Genomic DNA, 26,425 nt, shown 5'->3' on the forward strand with positions numbered 1-26,425 from the left:
TGCTTTGTTTCTCTCTCGCCACAGTAGGCGGCGTGAATGTCTTCCGCTCCGTTAAATATATACACCGTTCTGGCTAGAGGACTAAATCGGTTGACGAGGGCAGTCAAAGACTGTTGTAGAAGGGATTTAGGTTCAGGAGATAAAGCAAGTCCGCAATGGTCGACTATGATCTTCAGGATGTAAGTAATGTTTCTCTTTTCCGATGTTAAATGTTATCAAAGTGTTTACTGATTTCTTTTTCCTATTTTCACCACTTTAGTAAACTCTTTTTCTACCGTGACTTTTTAAAACAAAATATAGTTTTTGAACAATGCTACTTTGGAGGTATATTGTTCAATGTGCAGGCTTCTCATTTTGGGATACGTGGTATTGCTACACATTTTTCGTTTCAAATGTTTTTTCTACATTTTCGACTGCTTCCCTTAACGAGCCCACCTTTTCTCGTTTCCCTTCGAATGATTAAAGTTGTACTATGCGCTAACTGTAATTAAAATAGGTAATGTGACTGCCATTTAAATTTGATGGAATTAGGTTTTTATTCGTGATCTACATATTACTCCAGAGGGGCACTCTTGTCCAAAGTTAGTAACGCTTTCAAATATTTTCCTTCTTAAATTGGCGCTCGTTTATTTCATTTGAAGCACGCAAACCGAAGAGCTTGCAATTTCAAAATGTTAACATATGGGTCTTATTTCGGGGATGTAATATTAGCTTGTTTTTATTTGTTTTCTTTTCATTTTGATTGACCTATTGGTGACCTCTGCCGGTGTTTCCGGCGTTGGAAATCGACATTTTATGTGAATCAGCATTTTGGTTTTAGGAGCGTGTCTCTTAAATTGACCCCTTGAAACGCCATATAATTCTAGCCTTCATATGTCATTCCTGGTATTCACAATGTCATGAAAATAAATTAAAAATTTTATAAATACCCTAACTCCAAGAAAAGTTCATTGGTCCTCTGAACATATTTTCGAAAAAAATTTTATTCTTTGCGCATACGTCGCATTGAAGTTGAAGTTCTGGTTTATCTTTAGTCGGAAAATGATCATGTTGCTCGTTGAATTTGACATGTGTTTGTCCTCCACTATCTCCCAGAATGTTCCCCGGTCGCAGACCCTTAATAAATTTTGCACGAAATTATATATGGGCGATGGAGGTGAGTTTTACGAAGCAAATTTAACAATTTTATCTCTCTCAAACTGGAAATATACTGAACCTTTTTTCAGCTCGCTAATATTTCATTTCAGTATTAAAGAAACATTCAAACATTCTTGCAACCACCAGTTTTTCGTCAGAGGTTGAAAATCCTGTAGTCAAATCTATGGGGAGCAAGGCTGCTAGGGAATAATCTGGCTGTGTTCATTCAGTTTGGTCTTAGTACTTCGCGTGTCCATCGCACAAATCCCCATGAGTGGGGTGTGGCTTGAGAAGGCTTACACTTTACCATTGAAGTCGAAGTAGCCGCATTGTTCAGGGGAGCAGTCAGCCTGCTGAGGTCATTTTAGCCGTAAGGGAAAGGTAATTTGGTAAAGGATTTTCAACGAATGAGGGAATGATTGAGAGAAACCCGGTGTCCGCATTAGTCCACTCTTAAACGAAAGGCGCTAAGGTGTTTACCATGTAATATCCTATCTGACGGATGGCCTACGCCGTTTGCCACCCGAAACACTTCCGTAGGAATCGGGAAACCTGCATTCAATTGAAAAACTGACCCGGAAGCTCGGGGTGGAAATTTCGTATAATAGCCACCGCATCAATGCGATCCCTTTCCCAACGAAATTTGAATCAGAGACTTCGGCGTGGAGACCAAATGAAAGCACTCTGCCAAGCCAAAAGGCGCCGTTTTATGTAGCTGTCTTTATTGCTGATTGTAGGGAGGATTGGCTACAAATAATAGCGTTATTTATAGAATTGAGGATACCGTTGAAGCCAGTCAATTCTTTTGTCACAAATAATTAAGTTCCCGAGGTCCAGTCAACCCTGTGAAGGATCCCGTTTTGGGTTGAGTGTGTGTGTCTGTAGTTGGTCACTGGCGAGGAAGTAACATTCCCGCAAACCACCACGGAAGGGTATTCTGGTTGAGAGGTTGTTGTTGGTCACTACGTGATATTTCTTTGCCCACGAACCATCATAGTAAATTTTAGTTTTCCTTTTGGATGAGTGGTGCTAATTTATTACGGCCATAGGACATTTTCTTAAACTTGTTAAATAATGTAGTGCTTAAGTCAAAAAGAAAAAAGTTGCTCGCGATACTACTAATGTATGTCGCAAGTACAGAAGGATATAATCCTCCCTTCCCAGTAAAGCCTCCCACTAATGCTTTTTCAAAGCACAGGTATGTGATAGCTTAGGTATTTCATCCCCCTCCGTACTTCTCAAGTGCGGAACAGGTGGTTTGAATGAGCGATTGATTAATATTGTTGTTCTTATTCCTTTATTGTAATTAAAGTAAATAGCAATACTTATTACATAGTTTTCATAAACCTTACTGGACCACCAGCCACTTGATTCGTCGTGGTCCAATTTAATAAGTTCTTCGTGATAAAGTTCTTATGAATATCCTACTTTGGAATGGATATCAAACTCGTGGGGTGGGGGGCAAAACGCTTCGGGTTGTAAGACATCGTAGTGCACCGTGGTCATATTCAGTAGAATTCATTACATTATATCGGAACCATTGTTAGATATTATAGCATGAGGTCTTCAGATGGGTTACCCTGTGGCCTAAATCGGCCCACCCACGACCAATTTAGGATTATAAATTTCTGCTAGATCCAGAGTGATGCGATTTGAGCTATAGACAAGAATGTTGTATTTATATGAAACTACGGAGTTGTTGTCGAGATTTTTTAATTTGGAAAATCTCCTAGAATAAGTGAAAAAGAAAGGTTAGTCCTTTGGTAAATTGATATTAAAACTTGATAAGATTCGGGGAAGATTTTATTTTACAGGGCGATGCCTGTATGGACTTAATGAACGGAAATCTTATATTTTTTTAAACCTCAAAGAAGAAATCAAGCATATTTCTGTAATTTAGTGTGAAGTGTACTAATGAATAGTGGTAATTCTATTTACTTGTAATCTTTCAAGTACATTCTTAATTTATTTATTCAGACGGCCGGTATCCTTTGAGAGACATACTGCAAGGTACCTTGAGAAGGTCGATAGAAATCATTTGATTAAGAAGTTATAACGCTAGTATTATCGCCCGAAACGCATAGAAGGTCTGCACGAGTGAATTCCTTCACCATACCCCTCATTTTCCCTTAGCAGTAGCAGTTCCTAAACAAAATACAGCCTATCCCAACTGACGATCACGAGTTCATGTTACATGATTTCTTTGTCCAATAAAAATGCGAATCATAATATGCTTATATATTTATGGGAATAATTTGACATGTGATCAGGTGATATTTTCTCCAAATTTCTTGGAAGATAACGTGCACTCTTGGAAGATAACATGCACATTTCTCTGAGGAAATTAAAATTGTCGTTGGCTGTAAAATAAGGTGGATTCTGCTCGTTATTCTTTCCCACAGGATAAATATAGACAAAGTAATGATAAGAATTGCGTTCAATAGAATGGCGCCCGCCGACGGAGGAAAATTCTTTGAAGGACACAGATTTCAACCTTCAAATTCCTCATTGAATCTTCGTGCCATATCGCAATGAAAGACTACTGTTGGTAATGTCTTCTCGATTAATTGAGATTTCCATTCATTGTACGTTATCTCCCATCTAATACCATGAACGGCATAAAGTGCACCGTACTAAACCATAAATATCAGGTTAGTTTATTTGATACGAAACTTTCATGCTTTACTATTTTCAATTGACATTTGAGGATATGTACAGGGAATAAGCATACTTATATACTTCTAAATCTTCTATTTATGTTACCGGTACACTTAACTCTTGCCACTAAATTTATCTTGCTCGGTATGATTTTCGTTCGACACATAAGTTCTTTCGGTTAACTTATCATGGAAGATTTTATTTGTTGTTGAATAAGATATTATTATTATTATCTAATGCTGTTTCTGTTCTGTTTTCTGAATCCAGGAGGTCAATAATGGGTGTTATTGTCTGTTGTAAATTCGTCACAGCAAAGATTCGGGGATTTTTAGTCCTTCGTTCTCTTGAAACCTACACGTAGCCACCATTAATATCCTTGAAGTGTTTCTGCGATAATATACAGTTTATTGGTGTATGCTCAAGTTTTATTTATGACTTTACCAATGTATTTATCGGTGTTTTCCCAAAGCGTTTGCTGCAATTCACACGCTAAGTCTCTCCATTTCTCGGAAAAGCATCAGAATCATTAAGGGGAGAGATAAGAATGTACGCATGACGTTGTCTGTGGCTGCTAGAAGCTCCTTTCTGTTGAACTTCATTCCTTTGCTGTCTCGATAGGTACTCCCTCCCGTCGCTCGCAACTACACGAGGAAATTTTATGGTGAACATTTTCAAACTTTCCTCCCTTTATATTTGCGATACCCAACTGTACGGAATGACTTATGATTCAAGGGTCTACTTCTCCCTCATTACTTCTGAGGGAACGAGAATCGTAAGTTTGGATGACAAAAATGTCTCAATTACTGTGGTTCTTGGGACACGTTTCTTTTTTACAGTGGATCACCCGAACTCTTTAAAACTTGAGCCTTTATCATGTGATTAGATTATTGGAAAATGTTTCCTAATTATTTGAGCGCATTGCTTGTTCATGCATTGCTATTTTATTTTGATGCGGATGGCAAATAGCATTCCCTCCCTTCCCCTTTCTGATTATCTCCAGGTATTAGGTAGCGATCCTTTCTCTGGATTAAGTCAGTCAGTATGTTAATGAACGCGATCCTATGATTTTCTGAACAGCGGAAGGTGCTTTGGGCACAGTCTGAACGACGTAATTTTTATTACGACGGGAGCTTTGAAAATATATCGAAACGACAGGTTTATGGATCCTTGCAGGTAGGAGACAGCGAGAGGTTTTCCCACGAAGCAATTATAAGTCGTTGAGCAATTACCAAAAATTTCGTTTTGTTTCCAATTAATAGCTAATATTTATTGTACGACCGGATTTAGATGTATTGCATCATCTGATGTAATACATCGAAACCCGGTCGTATAATAAATTGTATCAAGTGGAAAATTACTACTATCCGTTCTTTATTGTTCTAATTCCACCTCATGACTTCTGAAACTACTTATAATCAGCAGATTACAGATATTTCCACTTAGTGTATATACGTACCCAAAATGCTACTTCTCTTATCCGCTGTAATGTAAATCAGTGGAGATTAAGTATCATCGTCATCACCAGTATTTAAATGCTAAGATTGTTTCACTGCAACCTTCCATTCTTCTATATTCGGAGTTCATTCTCTCATCACATGATAGCATTAGTTTATCGTTGCTCTTAATTTTTCCTACGAACTTGTCTCTTGCTCTTTCTCGCGGGATCTTACCTTCAATCTACCTTATGTTTCTAACTAATCCATTCTGCCTCAAAGTGTCTCCAAGCCATCTAGTTTCTTTGCAATGCAGTCCTCCTCTATATGCTTCCTCATGCCTCACTGTCTTTCCATTTAATCTTCAGCATTCTCCTCCGGTACCATGCTTCAAAAGTTTTTCTTCTTTGCTGGTACATTTTTCCATTGTTCTGTCTCTAATCTGTAGTATGCCATACTCCAAACGAACGTTTTGACTATCTGCTTCCTTACTTACAACCTCAAGTTCTTTGAACTAAGTAATTGGCTCTTCCTCATGAAAGCTTTCGTGTATTGAGATATTTCAACCCTCGTATTGTGATATCTGTCCTCAGCTTCTCTTTTCAACCCACAAAGACTTTAGTTTTCTTCTTGTTGATACTTATAACATATCCGAAATTCTTGGTCCATAGCATTCGGAGTTGATTGCAGGTTCTCTCACGTTCCAGCAACTACTGCTATGTCATGAACAAACCGCAGCATATTACGTGTAAGTTCTTCTCCATTCACCCTTACTCTTTTTATGCACAATTCTTGTGCTTTTTTAATTGTCTCATTTAGATATACGTTGAATATTGCTGGGGAGAGGCATCCTTGTCTCCTTTTTTTATTTTGGCTTTTGTTTTCCTTCCCTTTTTCATTTGCATGGTTGTTACGTAATTCTTGTAGAGATAATGAATTACTCCTCTTTGTAGTCCATTCCAAGAGCTTTCTAGTATCTTGAACGTCTTATTCCCTTCGACGTTATCGGAGGTCTATTCCAAGTCCACGAAAGCCACATACACTGCTTTAATTATATGTATAATTTTTTTGGCCAGTACCCTCAATCCGAATATCGTATCTCTCATCTTAAGTAAATATTTATTTTATAAAATGCGGCCTCATTGACACATGGGGCTAACAGTTAATCTCAAGGAGCTAGTTTCGATTGACTGGGCTTCAAGTGATGTCTCCTGCGTATGTTCTTGTAGTGAGATATTTTCAACATTTTCGGAGCTGTCGGTATCAGATATTTTCAGTCCTAAATACTTTTCAAGTCATGAAATGTGGGTATAAACCTCAGACACTTATTTTAAGAGTGCAGACATGTATGCAATTCCATGGCCTTGGCAGTTAATTTCATCCCAGAAGGTAAACATTTGCGAGATGAGCTCCATCATCTACGTGTGCAAATATTTGTTAGAGAATACAGTTTTCATCCGTTCAAAGCAGTCGGCGTAGGATATTTTAACAAAAGTGTCCATTTTGAGATTTTCAGTTTTTCAAGAACATAAATCCCATTCGTTCATTGCACAATGTAATGATATGGCATCTACTGGTCTAAATTAATTAGTTAGTGGCATCAATTTTTTTGAAGGAATATTCCAACTTACGTCGGCCTGTATTTATGTGTCAAGAGGTGACTGATGATTTCATCATTGGTTAGGATTGTTTTTCATAAATGGTATGATTGGTCCGTTTTAAATATCGAAAGTTCATATTAAACGAACGGAGTAAAAAATAAATGCCTTAAGAGACAATGATACGTATATGTAGAGTGAAACTTTTGGATGAAAATGTTACGACGAAAGCGCTTGCATGCGTAATTTTTTGCCATGAGTTTTATTAGATTTTAGGGTTGTTATTTTATTGTGAGCACCGTCTCCCAGATGAAGTTGAGTCCACTCCCCTTACTCATATGAATGTAATCTGATTAGTATGCCCCCGATCCCATTTTTCTCCCCTTCCATTGCTCTAATGATTCTAAACATGAAGGGCACCAAATCGTCAAGAAGTGGCAGTTTGCTACGTCAAGTTTCTCGAAAGTCAAGGTGGAACCAACAGTAACTAAGGAGCGTACGCAAAATTTACACTGACGAATATATTGCTAGTCCGTCAAAATATTGTGCTAGCATTTGTGTTGTACTTATAGTATGTTATATTCTATGAATTAAACATTTTCACTTTCTTCTGAAGACCTTTTCCCTACTAAATACCCTACTGCTCTCTCTAAACATGGCTTTTTTATAGCGGCCCCCTTTTATTACATAATGAAGTTAGCTTCTATGGTTTTCGGCTCAACATGATAAAACTTCAAAATAAATGGAATTAAATCAGTGGATCTTACAAAGTTATTTTTATTTACTTTTCATCATGAAGTTCAATGAAGTTGAGAGTTTTAAAAATAAAAATCAGTGGATCTTACAAATTTATTATTATTATTCACTTTTCAATGAAATTAGCCTTTAAAAGGAAACCATAAATTGAAATTTATAAAATGGAATAATTTTCCTAATTACTTAATTTCATGCCTGTTGATGCCCTGGTGATGTTGAGTACAACCTCAAAATATCTATTGCATTAAAGTTATCTGTTGTTTTATTTTTGTAGTTTTCTTTTGTTTCACTGTTTTTGCACATATTTTATTGACCTTATTTTCTATTGCACAAAGTCAAATAAAATGTGGAGGCGATTGAAGGGTTTTTTTAAAATAATTCCACGCGCAATTACTGCAAGTCAAGTCAACTAGTACCTACTATGAAAAAAGATACTTCAAACACAATTTCATTTTCTCAGAGAATCACCCGTGTATATATTCCTTGACCTTCTCAATAACCTTGGCCGCAGTACAAGTTTGCGTAGTGTCATGCATTCTTAATGACGCGGGGGAAAGTAATTGTCTATATTCAATGCCGTTAATCGTTGTTCAGTCACATCTTAACCAGTTGTGTACTGTGTGTACAAGTTAGTGCAGCCTGCGCCTCCGTTTTCGGAGAGGTTGGACTAGGACAGGCTATCTTTGTTGATATCGATTTGCCGAACGACCTGTTAAAAGGAATTTTATTGATTCATTGATCCAGACATCTGGATTAGGATAACTTCCCAGTTCAGCGTTGGTTGGCCTCAGATGATACGTGTAGTCGTATCACCCTTTTGGTGGTAAATTTAAGAATGTTTGAAACATCTGCTCGAATCAAAATATTTATATAATATTTATTGAGATTCCGAAGCTTGGCTGTTTTCTTAGTCGATTTTTTATCCAGATATTCGAGGATCTCAAACATTCTGCTTCAATCTGTCGATTACGCTCATCCTTAACCGAAGCATTAGTTTTTCTGATGGTTTATAGATTTTTTTTATGTTTCCCTCGGCCTCTTCAGAGGCGGGGAAGATTAACCTTAATGTTAGCCGAAATCGTATTTACGCTTACATAGCTAGAGCATGCTTGTTTGGTAGTAGGGGTATCTAATTTTGAATATGATTTTAGAAGAAATGGATCTAAAATAGGGAAACAATATAAATGCATACCTTTCTGGTGCCACCGATGTCGTGAAAGGACTTCACACACTCGGTGGCTGACATCTGGGTTTCCTTGGCGATTTGTAAGCTTCTGGGTCCATCGAGGAGTCTTATGGGTTTTCACAGATCCCTATTTCACCCTTTCAATAAGAAGAAGCTCACCCTTATCGTTGCGTCTGTACGCAAATATCCTGACATTGATACGTTTTTTAATGCTACATGGGCTAGAAGACGAAAAGGAGTAGGTTTTTAGGTGGCATTAAGGTAGGTAGTACGTACGAAGAAGCCAAGAAGGACATAATGTAAGACATGAAAGAGGAAGTTATCGGGATAATTAGACTATTTTAGTCGTTAGCGACCTTCCAAAACATACACCGTAAAAGATAACTTTGTTTAATATTTTCGATATCTAGAAATAGACTTTGTCCTTTTATATTACATCACATAGTACCCTGCAAGCAACCGCTTGGGTGTGTAGCTGGGGTTGATTACACACCAGACTATCCTTGACCCAACACACCTTTCCCTCCGAGCGCGATCTGACAATTTTATTCTGATCCTTAGCGTTCGTTGACAAAATGACATCTTTAATCTATCTGTACTGCACTTAATCTCTCTAATTTCTTTTAAATGTTTTTTCCTACGGTAGTACGATGGAGCTGATAATTTATTTTCAACATCGTCGCAAAATAGGCATCCCTCTAATTTATGAAAGAGCTTCAATCTGATGTTTAACCTTGGCTCTGTGAGTGATCCCAGCCTAGCTCTTCTAATAATTTTGATACGCTGCTCAGTTTATCGTAAAAACGTTTTACAAATCTAGCTTGTCTGCGTTGCACGCAATCCCTTTCGGCAATAAATCTAACTTCACGAGGATCCCATTTACTAGCAGCATATTCTAAATGAGGCCTAAAAGCGAAAGATAGAATTTCTCCTTAACCTTAGCATCACATTTTCCCAATAGTAATCTGATAAATCCTAATATTTTGTTAGCTTGACCGTATATTCCCCGTTTGTTTCACCCAGGCGAGGTCGTGAGCGAGGGTAACGCCTAAGAATTCCATCGAGTCTACACTTTCTATTTCGGTGTTTCTATTGCAGTAGGCGTTCAATGGAATGGATCCTAGCGGATACGAATCGAAATAAAACTCATGGAATGTACTATACTCTTGAAGAGCAAACTACACTATTTTAATAAAAAATATCGTCTCAAAGAAGTTATTATAATAATTACGGTATATTAATTGTTTTTCTGAAAAATTAGTAGCTTGGAAACACCCCCCCCCCCCATTACAAACAAGTAGGTACGCTCGGCGATGCGAAGTATCCATGCAGGAGCGTGTGACGGGTTTTCCGTGTGACCAAACGCCTTGGGAGAATGTGGGCGTTGCAAAACTCTTACCCAACTCTGAAATTTGAGAGCTAAAGATTATTGTAGTGTGTATCTAACCCGGGAACCGATAGCTGGATGTTGCTATTGCCGGACTTCTCTCTCCTGACAGCTTAGGGATTAGGAGGTAGAAGAGACTACATGTGGTCTCAATCTAACCCCAGAGTAAAGACGAATATCTATCTATCATAGGGGTCGAGTGAACTTTTGACCTTTTCGAGTATATACTTGAGAGAGGTACTTACTTGCCAATGAAATCGTAAAAACTCGCAATTTTCGTTGTCGTGTGATGTCGTGAAGTTCTGTTTCCTGGCTATTGAATCAGTTCTTTGATCCAGTGTTTTCTTAGGGTGAATGGGTGTTTACTCTAAACCATCAATCTCTTCCCCCTTTACCCTGGCTTGGGGCCGGCCCGGCGCAATATCTTTGATTCACGGAGGCAAGGAAAGACACGTATCGTAAAGATAGCATAAGATTAAAAGAAAAAAAACTATAGAAAATAGAAGTCCACCATGCGGGAGATGGTCAGATAATCAACCAAGGGCAATATCAGAGAGATCCGGCCACTACGCTTTTTAGAGCAATGCCCGAAAAACAATATTGTGTTCTCTTTTTCGCTTTACATGTACACGCCACACCTTTCGAGATACAAGAATGTGAACGAAAATGTTCAAAGTTGCGATAAAAATGTTTTACCCACGCAGGCATTTTTGGTTATGAGATAACTCAATACAAATATCAGCTTTTCAATTCTCCTGAGATTAGTCTTTTTCGACTGGGCTAGGAACGTTGGAAATGATACTCAAAGTTATTGAAGAATATTTATCTTGTGGAGCAGTAGTTGTTTTTCATTATGCGTATACTCACGCAATCCAAAAATCAAATGGGTGCAACGGGTGTGCTAAACCTATCATTGTATGCCTGTCGGCATCGTCCCTCGAGCCTTAGTTCAGCTAATTCTTATAGGTGGGGGGACCTGTTGTACGAGAACTAGGCGATCGTATGGGGGCGCAGAATCCAGAGCTTCACCAGCTTCTCCTTCCTTGCTTACCGCTTCTGTCACCCGAGAAGCACAAAGCTGTCATAAGTATGCCGGCTTGGTGGAGCGATAAGAAACTTGCCTTCGAGCTCTATTCCAAGCCGACGCGGCATTGCGAAAACGATTGGCCATCATTTCTCCAAATCATGGCTGAAGTACTACTTTACTTATGTCGTTCTAGTACTCTGAGACAAGTAAAAGGAATAACAGGTTAAATTCCACGCATTATTATTACATCGTACTAAGAGTATTTATGAATGTCGATTGACAGTTGTTTATTTTGCTAGCGTCATGCGACGATTTCACCAGGTTATGCCAGAAAACGTTGGGTATTATTCAAATGCGAATATGGCTCAAGGCTAATGGATGTGTTAAATATTTTTATTTAAACATGGCAGTTAATGGCAATTTTTCAGAATAGCCGGCTGAATAGTGAAGGATAGATGCAAAAATAATCACGATGGTACTTAATTTTTCCAACACTGATCCAGCGAGATAAGCACAGATTCGCATATTTCTCTATTGCACCTTGGAGTTGGGACGATGAGCTCACCTTTTATAACAAGAATTCGTATTGTTGCTGGAGCGTCACCCTCTGAGCGTACACCCTTCTCTGATCACATTTTAGTCGCAGTCACGTCTTTCGGCCTCGTAGATATCAAGTATTTTTAGTGTTACTCTAGGTCGTGATAACGAGCATAAAAAGAGGGTAAAATACACATTTATCAATTAGACAGCCTAGGATTTATGTTAATATCGCAATTCCAAACAATCATTCACCACTCCTAATAATTCATTAAGATAACTTCGTGTGGATCCAATGGGGTGTTTGGTCGCATGCGGTATCTGCGCTTTCGCCCAGCAAGTGAAAGGTCAGTGGTGAGATTTAGAATACAGGCGAATTATTTACTGAGAAAATTGAACGTGTATTATTCAGTTAATCCCTTCTCTTCCATTCCATCTTACTTTATCATTCGTCTTCTTAACTGTTTCAGAACTCGATGCGATGAATTTTCGCGGCCGTTACTCCAAAAGAAATATCCATCTAATCAAATATTTAACTCTCATAAGTCTTAATAGGCATTTTGATTTCCTGGCGATTTTATCATAAACTGTTTCTCTATACTCCTGAAAAGCTGGATAATTAAATAACGCTCTTATATTTCTAAACAACTTTTTTACATTTTCCTTCTTGGTCCAATCGTTCAGTGGATGTGTTTCTGTTAAAATCTTGGGGATAATCCTTTATATCCAATATTGGTAATAAAAAGAATCATCTACATCGTTGGCCTTTGAGGCTGTTCAGCATACCTTAGATGCATTGTTGCATTCTAATGGAGGAATCTTGCGATAAGATCTTCTGCATTAAATTCATAAAACATACTTAATAAGTATAGTCCAGCGAATAAGGCACCCGCTAAACTGAGGGTGATGGATTTAAATCCTGCCTCAAGGATAAATTTTGCTTTTAATTGATATAATTGGTAAGGTTTGACCTCAGCCGTGGGGCCTTAAAAACAATAACTTCTTCGAAAAATTTTACTTTCTTTGTGGAATTAATGTATCAATAAAGTTAGTGTCCTGAAATAAATGTGTTGAATCTATTAGCCACTTAAAAGAAAAATGTTCACCTTTTATAGGTTAATGTGTCTCCGTATTTTTTTAATGGAATAACTACAAACTCTCGGAATATTTTTGTCCCATGAGGCCAGGAAGAGTAAAGAGTTTCAATTGTAGAAGTTTAATTACGAGTGTGACGAAGCATCTATTTTCTCAGACTGCCTGAAGTCTCAAAATCATCTACGGTAAAGTTTCATAAAATTTTCTAACTATTATTTCCAATCTTCAATTATCTCTTACTGCGAACTCATTTATCACGCTTTTATTCCGTCTATTTTCTTGCAATCTGAAAGTGGTATTCATACAGATAATAAAGATTATTTATAAGTCGTGTATTCACCAGCGTTTCCTTGTCGTTTATGGGAATGAATTCAGAAATGTGCACACCAACAAATGCTTTCATATTTTTCTTTTCATTACTTTTGGTTTATATTAAGCTTGATAACTTCCTAATTTTTCTTCCACATAATCTAAATTCGTTATTGATTTCCATTTTGTGTACCTTAGGCGCATAGGAATGCACTCTCCAGTATTGGTTCTTGTCTCATAAAATACTCTCTCGGTCTTTAATTTCTTTATTTCCTCTCATCCTTAAGTTCCCTTTCTTTAGTTCCCCTCATCCATCCTCATTCCCCTCATCATATTTTAAGCCGATTTAAAGGTAATGCCGAATCACAAGGCATTACTAGAGAGTATGAGTCTTTCCTATTTGCGGCATTGCTTAAGCAAATGTCACTATTATAGTCCTTTTTGCTCAACCTTTTGGATCCGACGCTTCGTAGTTAATTACGTAGTGTATCTATGGGAGCATACGCTCTCTTCTTGTTTACACAAAATCCCAAGCAAAACATATCCGTTCTTGGCATTTTCATATAGACATGTATTTGTTTGGTGGATAATGATTTGTCTAAGAACCTCGATAATCGGACTCCTCAGGAAGATAAGACTCAATTTTCTCTTCATGGCCCCAGGTAGACTGCTATGTCATTCGAGTAGGAGTTGATACGTTCTTCTCCTCGGGCTGAACCCCATCGCCCTCATTCTCACTGTCGCAATATCACTATCTACTACACGAAGCTCTCCTGAGCATTATGAAAGAGGATCTCGGGGACTTAAATATGTTCTTGAGCAGAACATATCCAAGGCGCGACACAAAGAGACTTTCTTGCCTTCCTTGGATTCAATAAAAAAACTGAAGTCAATCTTGGCATATTTTCATTACCAGTAAGATTGTTGCGATTTTGTAATGTTGAATGAGTGCTAAATGCCTAATTATCAAGAGGGAATTTATCATTACGATGCTGAGTTTACAAGATGTAACTGGTAGCCTCCCGTTATTGAATAAATAACGCTTTTATTTCGCGCTTAAAATACCCCTAACCTTTTCCGTATCCCCTTCCTATGAAATAGACTATTCTTATGTTGCGGTATGGATAAAATGGTGTCCGAACGCTCAAGCAAAGTTGACGGACGCTTCTTCGATGTTATATAGATGTTCCGACTATTCCGACGGTAAAATTTAATTATACACGGGTCAGAATCTGTGACTAAATTTCTAAGGAGAGCTTCTCATTCGCTAGGCGGATCCAACCTTGCTTGTGAACTTCTGGAAAAAGGGCGAAATGTTCTTCTTAATTTATCTTCTACTGAATCACTTAAGTAATCTGCTGAAATACTGTATTCATAAATGACACAAGATATGAGGTATCTTAAGTTAAATTGAGAGGCAACCAGCTGAAAGGAACCGTAATCTCAGAAACCGCCGCCTCTAATCGGATGCTTGCCCTGGGTTCTTTGATCGTAAGGATGTCATTGACGTTTCATTTAGAAACGTTTCCTGTATATTTAAGATTAGCTGACCCGAGGTCCATGAAGCATTCGTTCACAGCCGCCGAGAGCGTCCCGTCCCTCTACGCTGGCCCATGCATGGATTCTGGCCAAGTGATGAGAGGTCTCGTGATTCCTGCTCCCTTTTAGTATGAAGGGATGCTATTGTTAGCCCCCCAAAAACTGTTTCCGAAACAGGTCGCGAACAAAATCAAATATGGAAGGAATCCAAATCATTAGTGGAATTTTTATAACCTTAATTCACCTCTGGAAATTCGTATTTCCGCCATGGCATATAGGTCACAAAAATTTCTCATCCTCCTCCACCGGATTTACTCGCAGATGTTTAATGTTGCCAAAGCTTGGGTTCCGTGCGTCGAAAATGCTTTCTCAGGGTTATTTTTGTGTGATAGTATTACACCAATCTTCGTCAAAATGCTTGCCAGCAATCCTGTCTGATATCGATATTTAGGACTTGGGTGTAATATTCACTTAATTTGTGTTTGTCTGCCAATCAGCTTCCCTTCATATATTTCTAATGACTGACTATATGTTTAGGATATCCATCTACCCAACACCCCGTAAAGGTTGGGTTTGAACTTTACCTACCCTGTTTATTTTAACATCTTAACACACATGAAGAACATATTTTCACTGCTGAACCGAATGGATTTTTTTCTGTTATTTAGAAGTTTAAACACTCTAAATCATATTGCGGGGGTCGTTTAGACCCGCTTAGATTGAACGGGATGGTGACGGCAAGGGAGGAATGTGTGATGTGCACTCCATTAACCATGCTTATACGATAATATTTTGTAGTAACGAAGTTTCATTTTCATTAAGTATATGTGCATAGAAATATATTCGGCTCAAGTCGAAGATAAAACATATTGGAGCATGGAAAAGATGAATTGAGGTTCTTACGGCCTCGGTTTAGGCTGACTACATTAAAATGATATTTCCTTAAGCCAGAAAAGACCCTTTACGGCTTAAGGAAATATTATTTAATATATTCAGTCTTATTGGAGCATAATTCAAAATTCTGAAGAACTTGAAGAACAAATTTCATACTAATCCACACTGTTGGAAATGCTAAATTTAAAAAAGGTGTCATTAAGTGCTACTATTTTCAATTATCTTAAGAATTTCAATGCAGTTCGATTGATTTAATTTATGCACCAGCAGTGTTACCCGGCTTCGCCCTCGTGCCTCATAAATTAAATTCTTACTTGTTTAATTGCAATGTAAATGCATACGCTTGGTATGGCAGATGCTATTAATTTTTTTTATTATTTGATGTTTAATTGTTTACTCAAAATTAGACTTTTTGAATGGTCGGGTACAAAGATTGTGTTAGGTCTAATGCGGTCGAGGGGTCTTTACTTGTTCCTCGGGGAAGTGTTACCAGGTATATTTTATTCCTTCCCTACTTGTTCGACATTAACTCTGTAGTAACTAGTAAGATATGTTTATTTGCCGACGTTGCAGTGGTTTACAGAGATATCCGTTATCTTGATGAGAAAGTAACTTCAGCAAATGACCTAAATTCTATACAACGCTGGTGCGACATATGGCACTTAGACTTAAACTTTAAAGTACGTAGTGATAAATTTTTGATAAGAGAGCAATTCCCTCCCGAACGCCCACTGCATCGGAAACTTCGAAATAGAAATTTTAGACTCGATTAAATACTTAGGCTTTACCCTTACTCACGACCTTTCCTGGGTGAAACGTATGCGGGGAATATGTGGTCAAGTTAACAAAATATTAGAATTTATTGGAAGAGTAGAGGGAAAATGTCATGCTAAGGTTAAGGAGAAATGCTATCTTTCGCTTTTAGGCCTCATTTCGAATATGCTGCTAGTATATGGGATACTCGTGAAGTTAGATGGATTGCCGAATCACATCTCGTGCAGCGCAGAGGAGCTAGATTTGTAAAATGTTTTGACAAACTAAGTAGGGTATGAGAATCATTAGAAGAACTAGATTGGCAATCACTCACGGAGTGAAGGTAAAATTACAAGAATAAATATCTTGCAAAAATTGGTAAGATGTCTCCTTAGCGATGATATTGAAACTAATTTATCGGTCCCATCGTACTACAGTGCCGAGAGATCTTATGAATAAAATTAGAGCAATTTAATGCAGAAGAGATAGGTTTAAGATGTAATTTTCCTCACGAACAATAAGGGATCGGAATAACGTGGCCGAACAGCGCTAGAAGGGAAAGGTGTGTTGGGTCAAGGGTAGTCAGGTGTGTAATCACCCCCTGTCACACACTCTTGCGGTGGCTTGGAGCATACCATGTAAATAAGAAATTGCCAAGGTTTTCGAGCACCTCAAACTTTGCTGCAGAAAACTAAAACTTTTTTTTTTAGAATTTGTCTTAAAATGAAATGCAACCCTGTTTTATCAAACTCATGAACCCAGGGTTACTTAAGGAACATAAAATACATGCGCACACATTTGCGATGAATTTTTCAAAGCTGCTGACATTCTTTGGGAAATTTATGCCATGTACGGATCAAATGTGATGAGTGGCAAGATTTTTGCGTCAGTGTTGTCGATGATATGTTTATGTACCCTGCAAGCCACCGCTGGGGTGTGTGGCAGGGGGTGAATACACACCAGACTAATTTTACCCGAACATTACCCTACTGCAGTCGGACAGTGTTATTACGATCCCTTATCGTTCGTGGAAAAAAATACATCTTAAATCTATTTGTTCTACACTTAATCTATCTAATTTTATTGACATATTGGATTGGATTGACATGATTGTATTGACATGATCTCTCGTACCGTGGTACAATGAGGTTAATACATATTCAACATCATTGCTAAAGAGACATCCCTCCATTTTGTCTTAGAGATCTAACCTGTGATTATACCTTTGCTCCGTGAGTGATTCCCAGCCTAGCTGCACTAATATTTTGGATACGCTACTAAATTTATCAAAACAACGTTTTACTAATCTGGGTCCTCTGCGTCGCACGCGATCCAATTCGGCAATCAATCCAACTTCGTGAGGATCCCATATAGCAGCATATTCTAAATTAGGCCAAACCAGCAAAAGATAACATTTCTCTTTAACCTTTTCATCACATTTTCCCAGTACTCTAAATCCTAATGTTTTTTTTAGCTTGTCCACATACTACCTTGATCAAAAAGTTCCCGGAATAACCACCGTGTGGCGCTCCCATCGTTCCGATTTGAGTTCTGTTTTTTTTTGTTAAATTGGTACATCTGTTGTTGATATTCCCTTTAAATCTTAGTGTCATAACTTGACATTTGCAAAAGTTACGTAGCCAAGAGTACATCTATCTCTGTGTGTGTTGGCGATTTTTTAAAATTGCAGAAATGGATTTAAATTTGCAACAACGAACTTGTATTAAATTTTGCGTAAAAAACGGATTTAGTGGCGCACGGACGTTGGAAATGTTGAAAAAGTGTTTCGGCAACGATTCTCTAAAAAAAAACGGTCGTTTACCAGTGGCACGAGCGGTTCAGAAGTGGTCGTGAGTCAATCGAAGATGATGAACGCAGTGGCAGACCATCGACATCGAAAGTCGGTGAAAAAATTGATAAAGTAAAAGAAATGTTGGTCAATAACCGCAAATTAACCATCAGAGAAATAGCGGAGGACTTGAACATTGCCTATGGATCCGCCCAAGACATTGTGGTTAATGATTTGGGTTTCCGTCGTGTAGCAGCAAAGTTGGTGCCAAAAGACCTCAATTTCATGCAAAAAAGAGACCGTGTTGACGTCGCAAAAGACATGATTTGCGAGGCTGAATCTGATCCCACATTCATCAAAAGGATCATTACTGGAGACGAGACGTGGGTTTATGAGTACGACACGCAATCCAGACATCAGGCAAGTGAATGGCGTTCACCAAATGAGCCGAGACCAAAAAAACCACGTCGTTTTCAGTCAAAAAAGAAGGCAATGCTGACGGTTTTCATGGATTACAACGGTGTAGTGCATCATGAATTTTTGCCAGAAGGCCAGACAGTAAACAAAGAGTATTATTTGGGCGTTATGAGACGTTTGCGTGAAGCAATTCGCCGAAAGAGACCAGAAATGTGGGCAGAAAACTCGTGGATTTTGCACCATGATAACGCACCGTCGCACAGTGCTATCATTATTCGTAATTTTTTGACGAAAAATGCAACAAATACCATCCAACAGCCACCGAATTCACCTGATTTGGCTCCCTGTGACTTCTTTCTGTTCAATCGAGTTAAAAAACCATTACGGGGAACGCGTTTTAGCAGCCGAGAGGAAGTAATGGAAAAATCGCAGGAAGCACTGATGGACATACCGAAAACCGAATATAAAAAATGTTTCGAGGATTGGATCAAGCGCTGGCATAAGTGTGTTGCAGTCGATGGGGATTACTTTGAAGGGGACAATATAGATTTAGATGAATAAACTTGTATTTTTAATTTTCTGAATAAATTCCGGGAAATTTTTGATCAAGGTAGTATTCTTCGTATGCTTCACCGAGGAGAGATCGTGAGTGATGGTAACGCCAAGGTATTTAATCGAGTCTACACATTCCATTTAGATGTTCCCAATGCAGTAGGCGTTCGGTCGGGCATTGCTCTTTTTCCAAATATGTATCAGTATGCACTTTGTTAAGTTTAATTCTAATCGCCAAGTGTCGCTCGAGCGTTGTATACGAGCATTAAGGCCATCTGATAAAGCTGCCGTGTCCTCAGGATCACGGATATCTCTAGGTAGAAGCACTAGTTTGCACCTATGCACCGAGCTTTTCCATCAGTTGTTTCTCTAAATTCACACTTAAACATCCTCTGTAGTCCTTCCCCTCTATAGTCTATTTTTTTGTGGTCTTTAGTGAATTATTGTCCCTCGTGTTCTGATTGTTTTTATCTCATTGACAGTATATTTCGTAAGCTTCTCTCTTGATCTCATATTGGAATGTCTTCTTCGTCGCTCAGAGTTTCTTATTTTGATCATTTTTCGCTTTCGACCAAATTGCCATCGCTTTTAATGTGTATCCCCTCTGCTTAGATTGTGTATCTCTTGCAGCCGTGGATCGTTTAACTCGAAATGAATCTTTTATGAAAATTTCCTTTTGCACGTGCCAACTTTCTCGCGACTCGCTCATGAGGGCCTACTAACAGGTTTCCCGAACATCGTTGATTTATACTGGCATAATTTGTATCATTTATAGAAAGAAAATTAATTTGCACCCTTGGGATCCTTGGGAGGGATTTATTTCAATAGCTGTCCCTAAGTAAGGCCCTGTTTAAGAGGAGAATGGGAAGAAAAATGGAATGAAAACGTCGCAGCGCTACGTAACGTATAGATAATCCAAAGGGTTCTGTCTAGCGTAATATGAACTAGAGGCTCAACTGCTTCAAGAAAATGGGCGACTGGCTGACCAAGCAAAATTATCCGTGCGTTGCACAAAGATATGCATGGATTAAAATGCTGAAATGGTACAGTCAGTCTGGCCTGTGGAAAGATACAATGGAGGATAACGCTAACTAACGTGCGACGAAGAATGAGCAGTGTCGTCTTTCCGCCTTCGCATAATACGATTCCTTTAGAGAGCGGGTGCAATCCCAGGGTCATTCAAGATAAAATAGAAAGAAATAAACGCCACTGTAAATTGCGACAAGAAGACGGATGCACACCTGAAGAGGATTTTTATCGTTAGGAGAATCCAGAAAGAAAATCAACCAATCACATCTAACGGAATGCTCTGTTCCCTGTGCAAAGCATGAGATAAACCGGAACTTCGTTGTAGATTATTTTTCCCTTCGAGGGTAAAATTTATTGTTTTTTTATATAGAGCATTGTTCACGCACACAATTTCCATTGGAAATGATGTAAAAGAAGACCAGAAAGCTTACCTTCTCAGGTTGGGAGTTTACAGGATCAGTTTTTTTCGATTTATTTCCATGGTGGTATTATTTGATTTATTTATTGTACTATATTTGATATATGTGTTTATTTTTTTTATTTTTCTTGCTTTGTTGCAAATTACCTATGCTAACAAAATCAAATGTAAAAGCTAGCTCTTGTTACATAAAAAAATATTACTTCAACTGAAATGATCCTGCATCTCCCCGACTTCGAAATTTTCGTTGGCGCCCCTCTGTCACAGGTAAACTTTCGGTCTGTGCTTCTCCCAATGAAAAAATGAGAGATAACATTTACTTTGTATACGAGTATTACCACAATAGTGAACCCAACAATAATTGAAGATCATCGGAGAGGGGAGAGATATTCGAAAACAAGGTTTTCATCACCCCTGTAATTTATTTTTTATTGAGTTTTTGTTAGACGTACTTCCTCTTGAAAATATCTAAATAAAACAATCTATCTTTGTCGGAACGAATACAGCAGAAAGTATGCTGGAAAAGCTGCCACCAAGAGGAAAATGCAATGAGGAATAAAACCCTAAAATCAAGCTCGGACACATCGCGTAAACCTGAATGCCAAAAAGATGCTGGTAACACATGCAAAACCTCTTAGAATTTTGTTTGTTTGATGCACTTTTCCAATCCAACGTTTGTTGATTACTGAAATTCAAAACGGAGCATCTCCATAGAAAATTTTATTTTCATCACTCGGGGGAAAGCTATATTGATATCTTCAATAGCTTTAGAGTTTAAGAGGAAAACAACAATCAGGAGTAAGTGAAATTGTCTTACCATTAACATCGAGAGACTTAGGGCGACATTATTTCTTATTCGATATTATAGAAGGAAGTTTTTAGGACTCAGTCTAAGACAGTGATTTTGGGCCGAACGATATGCATTGTCACATAATTGCATAAAATACTGTGTTAGGGTCTGAATGCACGAATAACCGCATTGCTGAGATTACTTTTTCAAAAGTTTCCTGGCTAAGAATGGGAAACTTTTTACGAGAATTTAAATATGAAAATAAATTGATTGATCTTCATCCGAACTCTCTCTCCCTTATTTTTTTTATTTTTAAAATTTTTCAAAATTTTAGTGCCCTACAAGCCACTGCTAGGGTGTGTGGCAGGGGGCCAATGCTACATATTAATTTGAACTTCTTTAAATATAGTATTAAAATTTATTTTTAACGGATATGCCTCAGAGCAGAGTTAGGTATTTTAATTAATGTAAATATCATCGCTACTGTGCGAAAAGTCTTTCCTGCAGCAAGGAGGACGTGGTGTGGTGATTAAGGAGGAGGACAAGAATATTAATGGAGTTTGTGTTGAAATTATTGATTTCATTGAAAGTTAATGTTGAAAACTTACTAATAGGAACGAAAAACCAAAGAAGTTAATTTCTGTAACTACTTGAGTGAACTAAGTTTAAAACATTTTAAAAATTTGAATGAGGCGTTGCCAAGTTCAAAACCGTTAATCTGTCCCCTAAGAATTTCATGGTTTAATAACAATTGTGTGTCTTCTCCAAAGAATTGTACTGCCAAAGAGACAAAATTATTAATTTCAACGTTATTCGACAACATCTAGGTAGAAGGTTTTCCATATTTTTAAATGCTGTATAATTGCACAGATAAAAATCACTAACCCAGCATCCAACTCATTTGCTGAGCGACATTTCTAAGATGGAATTTATGAAGACATTCTTTCTAAATACCCATGGGCAAAAGGGGAAATTATCCTCGAGCCTCATAAAATTAGCTTTGAAAAAACTTTACTTGTCATATTACGTCGGAGGTTGTCATTCTTTGTTGGCGCATTAGAAATATTTCTTAGATTAATGATAGATGATGTGAATTGTTTCTTTTCATTTAACAAAATATATATAATATCCTTTTAAGATGTCTTACTACGATCAGTTCCTTGGTGAATTACTCAAAACAATTACTGCTGTTATCATGCTAAAACAAAAAATACGTTTTCTTAGAAAAGCCTTACGCCATGGATTGGGTTACTGTGAATAAGTCTAGTTGCAGATGTATACATGCGCGTGAAAGTGTACTTCAGCATATTTCCACACGTCAATCTTTTGTTTGTTTTTTCCTCGGAAGTGAAAGCGGCCCACGTGACCCAGTGCCTGAGCTACGCGATAATTATATCGGCTTTGAGCCTTCGACATGTGCATGTACGCATGTTTCTGCTGGAAAATAATTCCGTTGATTATTTTTTGCCAGTTAGTTATCCTCGGTCCATGGTTCGGCCAAGCATTTTTCTTATAACTCGAGTATGCAAGTGAGGAGAAAAACAAAATTTGCACTTTTCCCATAATGTCGAACTTCCGCTACATCTCGCCTGACTCTGTTGAGTATATGTAAATTAGGGATTCGCGAAATGTTTGGCGAAACTTTGAATCGGAAGGAAATCTGTCGATTAGGAATATATTTTGAATGGAGTCTTAAACTTATTCCGCAGCATTGAAATATTCTTCTAAAGGACTTAACCTTTCCAAACCATTCCACAGCATAAATACCTTCTGCATTACATAAGGTATTTCTCAAGTCCTATGGACTTTCTTTCCTTCGTCATACCACCTAAAATACCTACTTTTCCTTCCTCTTCCTCGTTAGCCAAACAATTTTCCTTATATCACGGCCTTCAGTACTTCACTACCTATTAGCCTTCCTTTCTGCGAATTTTCTCCGAGTTTTCTTTCTTTCCGGCCATTTCTTAATATTTCATTTGTCATCGCCAAGCATATACGTCTTTCAAAAGGGTGCAATCGACGCTCATCTTCTTTCCTCAAAGACAAAAACGATCCCTCCCCCATATGGCCTTCTCTCTGTCCTCCTCTCTCCTTTTGCCAACTTTTCCTCCACTTCTTACCATTATTTTTTCAATTACATAAAAATGTTGCTAAAATAAGCGGAGAGTAATGGCGACTCTAATTTATAATTTTCTATTTTGATACATAGCCATAAATTTGTTTTGAAATTTCATGAATTTTCTTTTTCATAATACTTTTTACTTCATCAATCTCATACCGTGCAGCAAAATGCTCAGCAACACCCGCAATATCCCTTGCAACTAGCAAACTAAACCTTTCTTGTCCGCAAATCTAGAAGATTTATCCAGCCACCCAGCAGCTTACATTCCTTCCTCCAGGCCTTCTCATACCTTTCTTTGAGTTTTCTCGGCTGGTATGTTAAAAGCACGGACAATGATGGATATCCCTCCCTTAATGCTCTGTTTATTCAATGCCCATCTCGGTTATCCTTTCACTACCCATACCTCTGAGACGTACTAACGTCATCTGAAAAAATAATCACATCGATTCACGCTACTTCTCTCTTCTGTCCTACTTTCATTAAATATGCAAAATTATTCCATTGAAGTAATTCTCAAATTATACGGACCAAATGAAAACATGTTGGTTATATTATATTTTCCTTTGTATTTGTGATCTGAACGCTGCGATGACGTCACGAGTTTCATTTTCCTGCCTAAACTGGAAATTATCTCCACTTAGGTAGTCTCGTGCTCTCATTCTCTAACTCGTCATCGTAATAATACTAATAATAATTTAATTCTTTTGAGATTAATAGAACAAATCTGGGACAGGTCAACAATAGTCGAAATCTAATTAATAATGATTCCTCCTAGAAAATAGCACAGATATCTTCATATCATTCTCTATGTATGTTCATTACCATGATAATACCTTTTCGACGGAGTGGAAGTGTTCTTAGTGAATTTTAATAACCCAAATGATATGAGAATTTTCATGTTTAAATGAGTCGTTGCACCTCGTAATCCCTGTACGGTAAAACAAAAACTGAATCTTCAGTTTTTACTTGATTCTTTGCCTATTCATGAATGTTTATGTTTTCTATTTTATGATAGGTATTTCCTCTGGCTTGCATGTAAAAGCGGTGATGTGTAAATAGGGCAAAGTTTAATATTACAAATAACTTGAATTGAGGTTCACATTCCTTTGTCGAGAGGCTTGCCAGCAATCTTGATGCCCGTTTTTGCGTAATAAAATACCGCTAAGGCTTTAGGGTCCCCAAAGGTTTGTGGCAAAAATGGGGTTGACAGTCACTAAAATGCGGAATTAAAAAAAATTGAAGCCCGCAATGCTTACCACATTACTGTCCATCACAAGGTAATTTTGCAGGTTTTCCTGAATGCATGTGTTCTATGTTAATGCTAGTCTATGCATCAAATGAGGGTGCTGCATAGGAATCTTGTTGCGTGCCGTACAATCGGGAAAAATAGTTCTTATTCTCAAGGCATAGGATTTCCATATAATGATAGAATAGAGATCCAAAGTCTGTAAAAATAATCAGGTGGTTTTGTGTTTCATTAAATCTGGTGCATAAGAAAGAATAAAGAAAGGAGTAAGGAATAAGTTCCCACTATCCAAAAATCTCCTCACGCCACAATTGACTTAATCGGGAAAACGATAAATTTAACTGAGGGAAATTCTTCAGTGGAGAGTATCGTAGGAGAACAAATTATTAGCAAGGAAGAAGGAAAAAATTAGCAGTATATCGTAGTTAAATAATATATTTTACCAAAGGAAAAGTCTATAGACACTCGGGAACGCAAAAATTGGATCGGATGGAAGCATTGGATTTAAGCCTACACCACGAGCACGCTATTTTTCTATGGTAGTATGAAAATTGGAAAATATGTGCAAAAGGACGATAGTGAAAGGGTTGGAAATGCGGTGCTACAAAAGAACGAAAATCAATGGTTGAATCCGATAGCTAACGAAGTGTTTCTAAAAAGTGTAAGAAATGATGGTAAACTCTGAATGATAAAAACAGTAAAGACTCGGATGTTTAAAGGCATGGTGGACTGAAGAATATTGTCGCGGAGGGAAGAGTAGACTTGCAGAGGAAGATGTATGAAACAAATAATGGCAAACGACAATTAAAAGAGAGATGCATCCACGAAGAAGTTAGTTGGTGAAATTTAGGGAAGACCTGTGCCAAGCCAGACAAGTCGAGTTGATAACCAGAGATGATGATATTTGTATTGGCTCATCACCAATACTCATTTAGAATAGGAACTTCCCGCGTGGATTTCATGTAATTTGTTTGATTTAATGATAGCTTGTTTTCGGAGAGTTCTCTCCATGTGTGCCTTGAAGTCACATGTGTCGTTGTACATACGATTGATTCATCATGTGACCATTGATTCTCGTGATGTTACTATCAAGTCGGTGTATGCATCTACTATATATAAGCGCGGAGAGTTTGAATATTTTGTGTTTACTTTTGCTATCATCATAGTCAGTTATCAGTCGAGAATTTGTTTACATCAGTTCTCCAAGCTATTCTGCATTCTGCCAATTTTTTCATTCCTTCAATTATCCTTGTTCTATCGTTTCCATTTTCAAATCTATGAGCCAAATCAAGTCCTTATAGTTTGATGCTACAGCTCCATCTAATAAGAAAAATTATTTTCCGATGCATGCCATGTTTGCATTGGATAGATTACATGGTTTAATGTGTTTTTATCGCGTTCACCATTGTTTTTTAAGGACTTGTAAATTCACTTGAAGTTATAAGAGATGTAATGTAGATATACGATAATTCTTCCCCTTGTTGGTTTCTTCAATGATGGTCATCAGTAAGCAATCATACCTTAGGATGTGTATGCATACTCTGTTTACCTCTTTTTGTATCTTGCATTAAATCTCTTGCATAAATTGGGAGGATGTCTCTTTAGCAGTGATGTTGAAAATTTATTGTTAACCCAAGCGTACTACGGTAGACGAGATCATGTCGATAAAGTTAGAGAGATTTGGTGTAGAATAGAAAGATTCAAGATATCCTTTTTTCCAAGAACGAGAAGGGTTCCATGAGAGATAACATTG

General features: G+C 37.7%; 1 protein-coding gene across 1 annotated transcript in view; it reads left to right on the plus strand.

The window, feature by feature from the left end:
- Positions 1–66: 66 nt before the first annotated feature.
- The window catches only part of Hex-A (Hexokinase A), a 70,497-nt gene continuing 44,138 nt past the window's right edge, over positions 67–26,425 (plus strand). The window contains exon 1 of the mRNA XM_071592950.1: positions 67–179. Coding sequence (XP_071449051.1) covers positions 156–179 — 24 coding nt within the window. The 5' untranslated portion in view covers positions 67–155. The remainder of the gene's footprint in view (positions 180–26,425) is intronic.

Source organism: Hetaerina americana, unplaced genomic scaffold (assembly GCF_022747635.1).
Source record: "Hetaerina americana unplaced genomic scaffold, ioHetAmer1.1.p SCAF_5, whole genome shotgun sequence".
NCBI lineage: Eukaryota > Metazoa > Arthropoda > Insecta > Odonata > Calopterygidae > Hetaerina > Hetaerina americana.